The sequence below is a fragment of the Stegostoma tigrinum genome, chromosome 4 (assembly GCF_030684315.1).
Source record: "Stegostoma tigrinum isolate sSteTig4 chromosome 4, sSteTig4.hap1, whole genome shotgun sequence".
Classification (NCBI taxonomy): domain Eukaryota; kingdom Metazoa; phylum Chordata; class Chondrichthyes; order Orectolobiformes; family Stegostomatidae; genus Stegostoma; species Stegostoma tigrinum.
Genome location: NC_081357.1, coordinates 101,084,163 through 101,098,097, shown reverse-complemented (window position 1 = coordinate 101,098,097; position 13,935 = coordinate 101,084,163). Strand labels below are relative to the sequence as shown.

Here is a 13,935-nt window from a genome sequence, read left to right as displayed (position 1 = left end):
AGAAGATCCTTGCTAGTTTACAGGATTATACTTAAACATTAAAGCTATACAAAGTAGACATCCCAAATTAAATTGGAGTTAGCTAACGTCAGTCAAGACAGCAATAAGCCACAACAAAAAACTGCAGCACACTTAGTCTGGTGGCAAGGGGAAACCATGGCAGAGTTTCTAGTCTTTCAAGCAAAATCCAGAAATTTCTGTCATGCTTCAGCATGAAAACACATGATGAAACCTGAGGGGAAAAAAAGGATTTATTAAAGTAAATAAAACACAAGAATTGTGGTCATCTGGGACTTTTATTCAAGAGCAAAAATTAACAAGCACCTGTCCATGAATTTCAAAGTAACCAAAATTCAGAGAGAGTTGCTGTTTAAGACAGTCTAAGGAACACCCAATTCAGTGAAGCAAAGAAACAGTATGGAAACACAGTTGAGTTAGCTAGTTCCGGAGGGCACAAACTGGCCCAGTCTGCTGTTTGCTTGGTCGACATAAGCAATGAGAATCCCTGCTGTGAAAATCGGTTCTCTGCTGCAGGAATATGAAAGAAATCACACATTTGAGAGAAGGATTGAGATGGCATTACAGGAACTTAACTCATGGCATCAGACTGCCCTCAACTTCAGAACCAAATAAAAATGAGAACGTGTACGATATTGCATTTTGGATCATTTTTTAAACAAGAGTTCAATAAAGTAAAAAAGCATTGGTGCTCTAACCAAACATACAACTAGTTCGAAGAAATAATTACATACAAGCATAATTGGGTAAAGTTTTGTCTAATTTCAGAAGGGAAAGATTTAGCTGCAAGTTGCAAATTAACACTGCACAACATTTCTGATATTCTACTACAGTAAAGCCAAAAGGTTGGAGTTGATAGAAAATCAGTTGAACAGCATTCTTGTCCCAGAGACCGAATGCTATCTTCAACATGGTGTCCTACACCATATCTAAATACAATGCAAATTTGCTGTTCCAACAGACATATTCTGTGCTTCACCAATGGCAGCAAATAGGTTGATCAGTGGTCACCTCAAAAATGCAAAAAGCTTTATCAATCACAAATACCTTCCTGTCGCCTACTAGTTCTTCCACATATTCCATTGCAACCACACTTCCATTAGCCCCAATTTCAGACACGTAAGTCCTCAGAGCTCCTGATGAACAAATTGCCAGCAGCACACTGATATTACTGTAATGAGTCCTTGCTAATAAAAAAAAAACAGCCTCAAGCCAATGTCAAGCAGATGCTTTGGAGAGGATACAGAAAAGATTTCAGGATGTTGGCTGGTACCAAGAAGAAAGATTGAATAGACTTGTTTTCACTGGAACACAGGAGGTTGATACAAGTTTATAGGATTGTGAATGGCATGAATGGAGTGGGAAGTATGAGACTTTTCCCCAGGGTAGAGGGATAAATTACATGGGGATGCAGGCTCAAGGTGCGGGTGGGGGAGTAAGATGGTAGTGGTCATGGGGATGTGAGTTTAAAAGACATGTGCCAGGCAACTTTTCCACTGAAAAGGGTGGCGAGTGCTTAGAACATGCTGCCAGAGATGGGGTTGGAAGACAACACAATAGCTGTGTTCAAGAATTACCTGGATGAATACATCAATGGAAAGGGAATAGGAAGGATATGGATCCTGTAAATGAAGGCACCATTTGTCTTCAATCTCTTTTTCTTCACGTACTTATAGAAACTTATTGTCAGCCTTTATGTTCTCTGCAAGCTTACTTTCATACTGTGTTTTCCTCTTCTTAACCCTTGATCCTTCTTTGCTGAATTCTAAACTACTCCCAATCCTCAAGCATGTTTTTTTTTGGCTAATCTGGATGTTTCTTCCTTAGATCAGATATCATCTCTAATTTCCTTTGTAAACCATGGATTGGCCCTCTTACTTTTGCTTTTGTGCCAGACAGGAATAAACAGTTGTTAGAGTTTCCCCAGGCGTTCCTTGAATGCTTGCCATTGCCTATCCATTGTCATCCCTTGAAGTATCCTTCCATAATCCATCAAGGCCAATTCATGCATCATAACTTCATAGCTTCCTTTAAGATTCTGCACACCAGTCTCCAAATCAACTACCTCACTCTCTTTCTTGATAAAAAAATTGTATCATGTTATGGTCGCTCATCCCCAAGGAGTATCACACAGCTTGACTGGCAACAACTCCCTTCTCATTAAACAGTACCCAGTCTAAGATGACCTGCTCTCGCTTTGGGTCCTCCACACATTGGTCAAGAAAACCAGCCTGCATACGCTCAACAAATTCCTCTTCTATGGCATTATGGCTAATTTGATTTGCCCAATTTACGTGCAGATTAAAATCACCCATGGTCACCAATACTCCCTTATCACATGCATCTGTAATTTCCTCTTTAGTGCCATTGCAAACATCACCACTGCAGTTTGAGTGCTCCTTGGTACGTCTCAACTCTACCCATACAGACTCAACATTGTCAAAGTTAATATTCTCTCACTATTGTGTTAATTTCCTCTTTAATCAGCAAAGCCATGCCAGCACCCTTTCCTTTTTGCCTGTCCTTCCTAAATACAGAATGCTCCAGGGTATTCAGTTCCCATCCTGGGTCACCCTGCAGCTATGTCTCCGTAATGGCAATTATAATCACACCCATTTACATCTATCTGCACGATTAGTTCATCCACTTTTAATGTGCAGTGCATTTGCACTAAAAAGAGACAAAATCTTTAAGCCAGGCTTTTCTGCATGGTTTGTCTTGCTCTTATTTTTCCTCAATAGCCCTGTTTGAATTTTGTCCTTTATTTCTCTGCCTATCACTTTTCTTATTCCTTTTTGTCCTTGCTCCTTCCTTCTGACTCCTTATGTAGGTTCCCATCCCCCGGTATATTAGTTTAAGCCCTCCCCAACTGCTCTAGCAAGCACTCCCCCTCGAACATCAATCCCAGTCCTTCCCAGGTGTAACCAATTTGGACAGGTCCCACCTCCCCTAGACTAGTCCCAGTGCCCCAGCAATCTGAAGCCCTTCCCTGAAACCTTTTTTTTAAGCCATGTAATCATCCAATACATCCCACCATTTCTACTGACTAGCACATGGCATCATTGGTAATCCTGAGATCTACCTTGGAGGTTCGAATTCTTAAAACTTTCTTCCAAGCTCCCTGTATTCTGCTTTTAGGACCTCATCCTTTTTTTTAAAGCCTCTATCATTTGTACCATGTGTACTACGACCACTGCTGTTCACTCTCCCCCCCGCTCCAGAATGTACTGTACCCGCTCCAAGATATCCCTGACCCTAGTACCAGGGAGGTAACATGCCATCGTGGAGTCTCATTTGCAGTCTGTCTATTCCCCTAGAGTCCCCTATAACTATTGCCCTGGCACACTTTTCACCCTTCCCTTCTGCGCAGAGCCAACTGTGGTACAATGAGTTTGGTTACTGCTGCTTTCCCCGATAGGCCATTTGTCTCAACAGTATCCAAAATGGTATATCTGTTTTGCGGAAGAACAGCCACAGGAAATTCCTGCACTACTTTCCTATCTCCTTGCTGTTTGGTGGTCACCCATTCCCTTCCTGCCTGCACAGCATGACCACCTCTCAGTACATGCTATTCATGATATTCTCTGCCTTGCGGATGCTCCAGCTCTGAAACTAGAGCTTCCAGGAGCTGTAGTTAGAGACAGTTCCTGCACACATGCTGACCGAAGGGACTGGAACTGACCCCAGTCTACCACGTGGAGCAAACTAAGACTTTGAACTCTCCTGCCATGGTTTGCCTCTAAATTAAATTCAGTTATCCGTGGGTCTTCTTTGCTGGTCCGTATACTACCTTGAGAGATTAAAAGCCTAGAAAAGTTCTATGAAAGCAATCGGAGTTGTAAGGGCTTACCTGCCTTTCTGGCTACTCACTAATCAGCTGTCTCAATTGCAGTTACCTGCAGCAGGACAAGACCAATCACTTCCCCTTGCCTGTGGTCCTCAGCCAACTTTTTGGTGGGAGGGAAACACTGTAGTCATACTTCATGTTTGACTGTCCCTTGACAACAGTCCCTCCATAAACCACTGTTTGGTAGTGCTGACTGCTCCGATGCAAATCTTTACCCCGACTGGAAATCAGCACCTTCACAGTCCTTTGCTAGACACTTGTCTTCACTTGAACTTGGAGCATGTCTTGCTGATGCTCTCCTTCTGGTGGTGGCGACTGCACCAATGTCAATCTTCACCCCAACCTCCAATCAGTGCCCCTTCAGCCCTCTGATGGCATCGTCACAGCCATCTTTAGGATTAATTCATGAATTAACCCTGTTTCCCTGCACAGTACGAAATCCACTACTGCCTATTCTTTGATTGATTTTAGAATATGCTGCTTTAAGAAACTATCTTGTACACACCATGAACTTGATCCAGGACTACTTTTGACAAATATGACTCTATAATACTCTTCCGCCTTTTCCCACCTTTCTACAACTGGGGTAACGGCCCCAGGACACGAGATAGGCCATTTAGGACTGAGGTGAAGAAACATTTCTGTATTGAGTGTACTCTACTTGCTCAATTTGCATTTATAGAAAACTATGGAGACTGAGAAAATTCAAGAGAGATATTGCAAAATTTTCAATACTGAATGTATCAAGAGGTGCGAAGACAAAGTGGGAATAGAGCACTGAAACAGAGGATCAGCTGTGAAGATACTGAATGGTGGAGCAAGATCAATAGGGCCCAATGGAGCGCGCATGCTCTTCATATGTCTGCTTTTATCCTCTCTAATTTCTGTCCACTGTTAAATGGTTAGGTTGTAGCTGCTCTCGCCTGGTTCCATCCCAGTCTAATTATAGCCATAAAAATGTCACTGGCAATGGCACCTCTTCCCACTCTTATGCTGGGATCTATTATGTCAAGCTTATCAACTTAAAGACAATCGAGGAGTGTAAAAAATCAGATTGCTCATCAACATCCAGCAAAAATGGGCAAAAACTTCTCCCAAACATTGGAAAGACTGCAGACATTATTTTTAGTCCATTCTCCAAAACATGTTCCCTATTTAAGAACACCATCGCACTCCCTATCAACTCTAATGGGAGTTCAAACCTGACCAGTGATAAACCAATCTCACATTCATACCATCATTACAGCCACCTATGTATACTTTGCATAGAACTGATCAACAGCCTTAGCTCATCTGCTGCTGAAATTCTCACTTCTTGATGCTGAGCTGTAATATTCCAATGTACTCCTGGTTGGCCTCCCAACTTCTAACTTCGGCAAACTGTTTACCTAAATTCACTTGGTGGAAACAAAAATATCACATGCTCCTGAGGGATCCCATTAAGGTATCCTTTCTTTAGTAACCACTTTCTCTCAGTGGGGAAATGTGCTGCCTTTCCTTTGTAGCGTGCTATAGCACAATGTACATTGCAGGGGATTTTTAAAAAAAGTGCTATTCCCCTTTTGGAATCACTGGGGTCTAATTTAAGAGTTCAAATACTGTCTGTTGCATGTGAACCCACAGTTTAAAGACCCCAGTGGACAACTGGCAGCTTGAAATCCCTGCTGTCAGCTCACAGCCCAAAACATCTTTTTTTTCTTTGCTTGTCAATAGCAGTACACATGCAAGTGCAGACACGGACCCATGTTTCCCATTATACATAGGCAACAGTCCTGATGCCATTCATGCCAACTGAGAATACTGGTCAGTTCGTGGCTGACAGACAATCACAGGCCACACAATGTCTGGGTAAACTCCGGCAACAATATTGTGCATGGTGGGAACAGGTACCATTCCTTTCTTTGACAGCTGTTGGCCCCATTGAATTAGAACTAAACATCAAATAACCAATTAATTTTAGAACAGGCTAAAGAAAAATCAGAAATAGAAAGAAGAGAATTTTTTAAACAAAAACTCAAGAAAGTCAAATAGTTTTTACTTACTTGGAACATTAATGGCTATCTTTTCTCCACGCCTGTGCCGAATATTTCTCGTCAAAGTACTGAAGAAAAGAAATCCAAAAGTTCAAACTGAAATGGGATCATGAAAATATATGTACACAAATTATTAAAGTCCCTGAACTGTATATTTTTAAATTTTGTACAACTTTAGTGCAAGAATTAGCTCGTTTCAATGCTGTTCAAGTAGAAGTAAGCTGGGAGTCAAAAGGCGTACATTTTGAGAAAGTGAACCCAGCTTGAAGGAATGCAAGTAGAAACTTTGCAGGAGGCAATGCCATTGTGCCCCTCTAGTGATATTCCAATTGTGGTTAATTCTACTTTGAATATATCGATTCAGAGGTTAATGAAATACATTAAAGAAAATAGTATGTGCTGCCAAATATTTAGTTTAAAAATTGCCATATTTCCAACTTTTCAGGGCAGCTTTTGTTGGGAGTATGTATATTTCAATTAGAATTTGCTTTATTGTCATGTATCCTCAAGTACAATGAAAAGTTTGCAAGTCACCATTTATGGCACCTAGGTACAGAATTTTGAGTATAAAGTAGAAAAATAAAGAAAAAAAGTTAAAAAGCTAAACATTACAGTCCTTCTGACTGAAACATAGAAAAACAAAAAAACAGTTTAAAACTTCAACACTACACCGTATAGCCATACTGGGCTCACACTCTTCACAAGGGCTCAACCTTGCCCTCCACTCCCAGGCCGTCTGCACTCATTGCCTTACAGCCTGTTCTCACTCTCTCCACCGGCCACTCCTTGGGCTGCCTCCAACTCAAAAGTAGCTGCTTACTCTTGTCACCAGCAGCGTCAGGCTGTATGTTCCTCTCTTGCCGCAGGCTGCCTACTCCACTTTCTTCACCCAGGTCATCTCAGGCTGCCTCCAACCTCAGGCGCAGTTGCCTGTTGTTGCTACTGCCTGCGTGTTCCTGCTCTCACCACCACTCAGGATAACTGCCATCAATTTTCAGAACCTCTCTCACTGCCACCCTCCCCACTACGATCTCTTCTGCACTACACAAACTCACACCTCTTATACAGTCAGTAGCTTTAACAAAAGCAAAAAAAAGCAGTGAAAGGAGGGGGAAAAAAAACAGACAGTAAAAGCAGATGCACAGATAAAACTTTGAGCAGGAGCCCCCTCCCCCCTCCGCTGTGCTGCTACTCTGCTGCCATCTTGAGTTATCTATCTACAGGCAGAGTACGAAAAGAATTCCATTAAAGCTTTACACATCACACGGTATGGTGTTTAATTCTGAACACACAACTTAGAAAGGATGTCAACACTATGGAGTCAATGCTGAAAAAATTTAGATTCCAGGATTGAAATCATCATGTACAGAAAACGGGAGAATTGGAATTTTCAAAGCAGAAATAATTAACAGGTGATGTGGTAGGAACATTCAAAGTTTTGAATACCATTTTAAAGCATCTTGTGAATTAATGTTCCAATGACCAATGGCTCTGCAACCAAAGAGAAGATGATCTAAACTCACTACATTTTAAAATGTCCCAAATGCTCTTCCAGAATGGAAGCAAGTTCAGCAATAAGTTTCAAAAAGAGGTTTGGGGAAATCCATTGGTTGGGGAGGGGGGTACATTTGGAAGTGTTATAGGATTGGGTGTGTGGGACTACTTCAATAGATAAGTGAACACACGCCCTTCTGTCCTGTAAGATTCTATAACTTGAGCAAACTGATGACTTATATTAGCTTCCAATACATTTTTTCTCCTATAATTTACTTCTCCCCCAAATAAAGTCAGACAGTCTTTGAAATCTGAATGCAACAGATTCTTTTACTTTAAAATCAGCATCAAGCTAATATCTTTCTGAATGTGCAAAAATATACCATTGATTTCTCTCACAAGAGTAGCATAGGGCAGGGTTATTACAACCCGAGAACAAACATCAAATATTAAGTGGCAAAAGGAGAGCTCCAAAAATGTTATTCAGCACTTATTGGTGCTTCCTCCACATACCAGGTGGTACTAAATTTTAAAGAAAAAGATACTGCCCAAGGCTTTCATGCAAGGTGGACACCACCTACAGTGTTTGAATTTTTTATTAAATGACTGAAAGTTATAGGAAAGCTGCCCTTCTGTGCATGGTATGCACAGACTGCAGCCCTGTTTAAGAATATAACAAATATTACTGAAACAGAAGAAGGAGAGAAAACAGATAAACCAGATAGTTACAGTACCATAACATGCTTAACAATTCAGATTTTTAAAACTGAGAATGGACAATACAGCAAAGAGCCACGAGTGACTAAATAGTTTGGCTTTCACAGACCTACCCCAATATTGCAACTACAGAACTAATCATTTGGCAACTATTTAGCCATAAATTTTTGCACTCCAAACAAACTTGACTGAAATAGAAAATATGTAAACACACTTTTAATTGTAGGTGGCAGAAGTTTGCCTCAGAAATTTATAGTGTTGTGTTGCACAAGTGCTTAGACAAGGAGGAAGGCTGTCAAATTAAAAAATTACTGTAATATGAACTTTGCAGATATATTAGCATGACCTTATTGTGCTAAAAATGCAGTTACATTTACAGTAATAACCACAATTTTGTTCATGAACATCAGGTCAGTTATTAACTCACCTAAATCTTGGATGTTTGTTAATTGCTTCATCAGGAAAAAACAGCGATTTAGATGCTCCACTTTCGACTGGTTTCGGCTCATGTACAGGTTGTGTGAACTGATGACATCCCAGCCTGGAAAACATTTTTTTCCCCCTCAGATGAATTTGGAAACTCTCTCAAATACGTGCAGAACAAAATCTAGTCTCTCTTCTCTACCGCCATCACAAAGGATGTGATGATGTTACTTCTGTCATAACCACTTAACACTTGAAGCACTTCACTACGGCATTCTGGAATGAAGGAGTCTGTGTTATGAGGAAAATGTTGAGCAGGACGAGCATGAATCTTGCTCAATCTTCAAAAATTCACTGAGTAATTTTATTGAATCATGTAAGATTTGAGGTGCTTTACAGGGTAGAGAGAATACTTCTCTCACGGGGTATCAAAATTGGGAGGTTCAGTTTCAAAGTAAAAAGTCTTCCATTTAAGGCAGTGATGAAGGGGAACTTCTTCTCTCAAAGGGTCATTAGACTTTGGAATTCTATACATTAGACAGTACTACAGGGAGAACCATTGAACAAATTAGAACTGAGCCAAACAGATTTCTGATTGACAAATAAGTTGAGGGTTAATGGGGGCATGGTTAAAAGTACAGTTAAGATAAAAAAAATTTTCCTCAGATCAGCCATGATCTTATTGAGCAGTCGTGCAGGCGCAAAAGGGACAAAAGGCCTAAATCTGCTCCTATTTTGTACGGTCAGAGATCACTGAGAGCTAAAGTTCTTATGCAGTTGAAGAATCTCCACAGTAATGTTTCTAAAATAAGAACGTGCATGTATCTGAACTAAGCATTCATAGTAATCTTTACAAAACAGATTTTTGTGACATCGTCTTATCAGTTGGAAGTGCACAAATAATGCAAGATATCTGAAATATGCTCAACAGCACCATCCACTGGGCACATCGTACAGCTATATTCTAACAACTCTTGTATAATTCAGAGATGGTAAGAACTGCCGACGCTGGAGACAGAGATAACCTAGTGAGGAGGTGGAGGAACACAGCAGGCCAGGCAGCAGAGGAGCAGGAAAGTTGACGTTTCTGGCTAGGACCCTTTTTCAGTAATTCAATGCTGAATTGAGTTCTAAACAATTGAAATTCAGAAAACTATAAGTCAGTCATAGAGGTATACAACTCAGAAACATGCCTTCATCCCAACTCATTCTTGCCGACCAGATTTCCTAAACTGAACTAGTCCTATTTGCCGGAGTTATCCCTCTCAACCTTTTTCTATGCACATCCAAATGTCTCTTTAGTGTTGTAGCTATAACCACCTCTAATCAAATAGTGTTAGATTGGACAGCGTAAAGACCATATCTTTAAGTTCTCAGTACTTTTGATTGTGGATTCAAAACAGAAAAATGACAGGGTTTTAAAAAAAAACATGAAAGGATTATTTCACTTCTTTTTAAGAAAAAAAGACCACATTTGCAAAGTACTTTTTGAACTGCTCTTTATTTAAGCAGTCAGGTATGTTAACAAGCGAGTCTGTACAAAGGGAGATTCAGCTAGCAACAAATCACTGATTAGTCTATGGAATGGTGACCAGTGATGTTTGGTCAGAAGCAAATTGACCAAGAATGATGCTGCTCTTTCCTTTGCAGTAAAAAAATTTACTTCAAGCCTGAAGAAAGTCATTTACCCATCCTCATCAGTTGCTGCAAGCAGTGGCTTTTGACAAGTAGGTCGCAGACATTTAAAATGTGAATCACTTGCTTCTAAAGTGAGTGAAAAGTACTTACAAAAGCAAGATCGAAGAGCAACAACTCCTAAGTAGTCTCACGTCAGCTAACCTTGTAGACAGAGACTATCGAACAGCCTTCCCAATTTTCCCTTCCCCAAACACCACTTTCTTGTGTCAGTTTGAGCTTGCATGTATTTACTACAGGAGTTTTATAAGTGGGTTAGAGTATTAATTAGAAGAGAGTTGTATGTTTACCTGTAGCGAGAGTCAGATCCCAGTTCTCCAGAAGAGGGCAGTGTATTTTAAGATACAATGCAAAGTGCTGCAGAATGTCTGTACAAGAGGCAAAGCAGTCATTTCACCACTGAGCTAGGTGATCATTTACAGTATTGGAATGATAAGTTTGATCTTGCTCATGGGTGAACTTTATAATCCTCAATTCTGATGTCTTGCTAAGATGCAACCTAAGGACTGATATCTTAAAGTTGTACTACTACAATTGAGATAACAAGGTGTTGAGCTGGATGAACACAGCAGGCCAAGCAGCATCAGAGGAGAAGGAAAGCTGACATTTCAGGTCTGGACCCTTCTTCAGAAATTGAGCAGAGTTTAAACCAGGTGGACGTGGGAATGAAAATGAGAGGAGGAGTTCAGCTTGGGGGAAAGCAAAACTGATAACAGGAACTAAAAAGTAGGAAGCAAAATTAGAACACAAAACAAAGAAAAGGCAAGCACCTAATAAGATCAGAGTGCAGAATAATGTTTTAAATAATTCTACCTTTTTTAACAATGAAAGCATAGATTGAGACTGCTAATATTCTTGCATACACAATTACCATTTAAGAACAACAGGCAAAGGAAAAGCAAAAGAAAAAAAGAACAAGGGTGGTGAGGTAGCATTTTTAAAAGGAAAAGACCAGTACATGAGAAGGAGGATCTTGGATTGAAAGATCAAGATACTTAATCATTTTGGTTAGGGAGAAGAAATCACAAGAGGCAAACTGTCAGGATTGGTCACAGACAAACAGTACTGGTAACACTGGGCATAGTTATCAAGGGGAAAAAAAAACTGGAAGTTTTGAGGTCCATTAACATACATAGTATACTAACGAAGCGGAGGATTTAAATTTACAGAAGGACAGGGTAAACCTAATCAGAACAAATGTTTTTCTGAAGAAACATCAGCTTTCCTGCTCCTCTGATGTTGCTTGGCCTGTGTTCCTCCAGCTCCACACTTTGTTATCTCAGATTCTCCAGCATCAGCAGTTCCTACTATCTCTGAAAGGCAGGAGTCCTGCAGCAGCACTTTGAAGAACCAGCTAGAGGCCTAGGTATTTTAGACTTGGTATTTTGTAACGAGAAAGGGCCAACTAATAACCTTGCAATAGCAGATTTGGAAAATAGTGACCACAATATGATAGAACTTTACATTAAGTTTGAATATGACAGATCGTGCTGAAAACTAGGACCTTAAACCTGAACAAGGGAAATTATCAAGATATGGGTTGGCTATGGTACTTTGGGAAAATACAGTAAAAGACTTGACAGTAGACAAATGATATCAGGTATTAAAATACTGATATATACAGTACAATATGCAAATGTTCCTCAAAAGGCACAAACACCCAAAAGGAAAAGTAAATCAATTGTGGCCAGCAAAAATAATTGAATTAGGTCAAAAGGAGTGGTTTATAAAGAAGCCAGAAATTAAAATGGCAAGCCTGAGATTTGGAAGCAATTTAGAACACAAAACAACAACCAAGAAACTGAAATGATGCGAAGAAAGAGTATGAATGGAAGATAGCAAGAAATATGGAGGCAGACTGTAAATGCTGCTGTAGGTGAGAGAAGGAAGCAGATTAGTTAGGACCAATATGGACCTATTACAAGTGAAGGCAGGGCAACTTACAGTGGAGAATACGGAAATCAGCAAACTTAAACAATTAGTTCATATAGGAGACCAAAAGAAAACTCCTGGAAAAGCTAAACAAACAAAGGAAATGTGAAACCAAGAAGCGGTAAGAAATTGTTCATAAAAAGTGAACTTTTCAATCACTATCACTGGAGTGAATGCTAATAAAGTATTCGAACAGATGAGCTTGTGCATGGGAAGAGCTAGTTCAGCGACAGTAGATGCATTAGCAGTTATCTTGCAAAATTCCACACATTAAGCAAAGGTTTCTGCATTCTTGAAAGCAGTAGATGATAACTCCTCTATTTTTAAAAAAAGGAACAGAGAGAAAATGGAGAACTATAAACCTGGTGTAGAAATGTTGAAATATAAAGAATGAAAAGACGTGATAATGAGACTCTTGGAAATAATTGTAAATATAGCACAGTCAATATGCATCCTGAAAGGAAATCATATTTGACAAACCAGTTGGAGATTTGAGGATATTACTTGCAGAGGACAATTAAGAGTCAACCAGTTTGCTGTACTTGAGTCGCATGTAGGCCAAATCAGGCAAGAATGACAGTTTCTGTCCCTAAAGGGACATTAGTGACTCAGATGGGCTCCCTCCACATCCCCCCAACCCCCAAAAGCAATTGACAATGATTTCATGAAAACCTTTTCATAATTCCAGACTTTCAGTGAATTACAATTCCACTATCTGCCCTGCAGAATTTGATCCCAGCTCCCCAGAACATTATCTGGGTCTTAGTAATAGTCAAGTGGTGACACCACTAGACCATTGCATCCACCTATTAAACATGTTCCAGAAGGATCAGTGCTAGCACAACAGCTGTTGTCAATCTATAAACATTTTTTGAACGTGTGGATCAATAGAAATATTCGCAAATTTGATAATAGCACCAAGTTAGTTGGGAATGTAATTTGTGAAGACGACACTAAGAGATCTTATGTGGGTTTAGACAGGTTAACTGAATGGGTAAGAGCATGAAACTTTGAATATAATGTGAATAATTGCAAAGTTATTCACTTTGGTGAAAAAAAAGACAATACTTCTTAAATAGTGACAGCAAGTGCGGATGACCAAAACAGACCTAGGTGTCCTTGCTCACGACTTACTGGAAGGTTCCATTCAAGGGCAAAGATCAATAAGGTAGACAAATTGTATTCTGGACTAGATCAGAAGTTAATCAGGATACAGAAACATACTTGTTACAAACATATAGAGGCTTGATAAGACTGCACTGGAACATTATATAGTTATGGTCTTATCCAAGGAAGGAAATATTTACATTGAATAAGTACAACAGAGGCTCACCAGGCTAATCCCTTGGATAGCAAATTTATCTGACAAGAAATGGAAGAAGCTGGACCAGTTCTTTTGATCCCGAAAGTTTCAGGGAATGAGAAATATTCTAATTGATATTTGAAAATCCCTATAGCGTAGGAAACAGTGGATGTAGATAAAAGATTTTCCTTGTTTGATGAACGAGAAACAATCTTGAGGGGAAAAACATGCAGACTACTTAAGATTGAGATGAGATGGAATAATTTCGCTCAGAGGAAGGCGAATGTGTTAAATTCTATCCCAGAAGGCTGTGGTAGCTCAATCAACTAATACATTCAAAATGAAAAAGCACCAGTTAGGTTTGTGGAGACAAACAAATTGAAAGGTATGTGAAGATAGCCCAGGAAAGCAGCTTTGAGGCAGATGATCAGCCATGATCTCACTGAATGGCATAGCATGCATGACCAGGAAAA

At 39.8% G+C, this 13,935-nt stretch overlaps 1 protein-coding gene across 1 annotated transcript in view; it reads right to left on the bottom strand.

The window, feature by feature from the left end:
* Window positions 1-13,935, bottom strand: part of gclc (glutamate-cysteine ligase, catalytic subunit) — a 63,012-nt gene that overhangs the window by 35,327 nt on the left and 13,750 nt on the right. The window contains exons 5-6 of the mRNA XM_048531179.2: window positions 8,537-8,650; window positions 5,908-5,966 (exon numbers count right to left, since the gene is read on the bottom strand). Coding sequence (XP_048387136.1) covers window positions 5,908-5,966; window positions 8,537-8,650 — 173 coding nt within the window. The remainder of the gene's footprint in view (window positions 1-5,907; window positions 5,967-8,536; window positions 8,651-13,935) is intronic.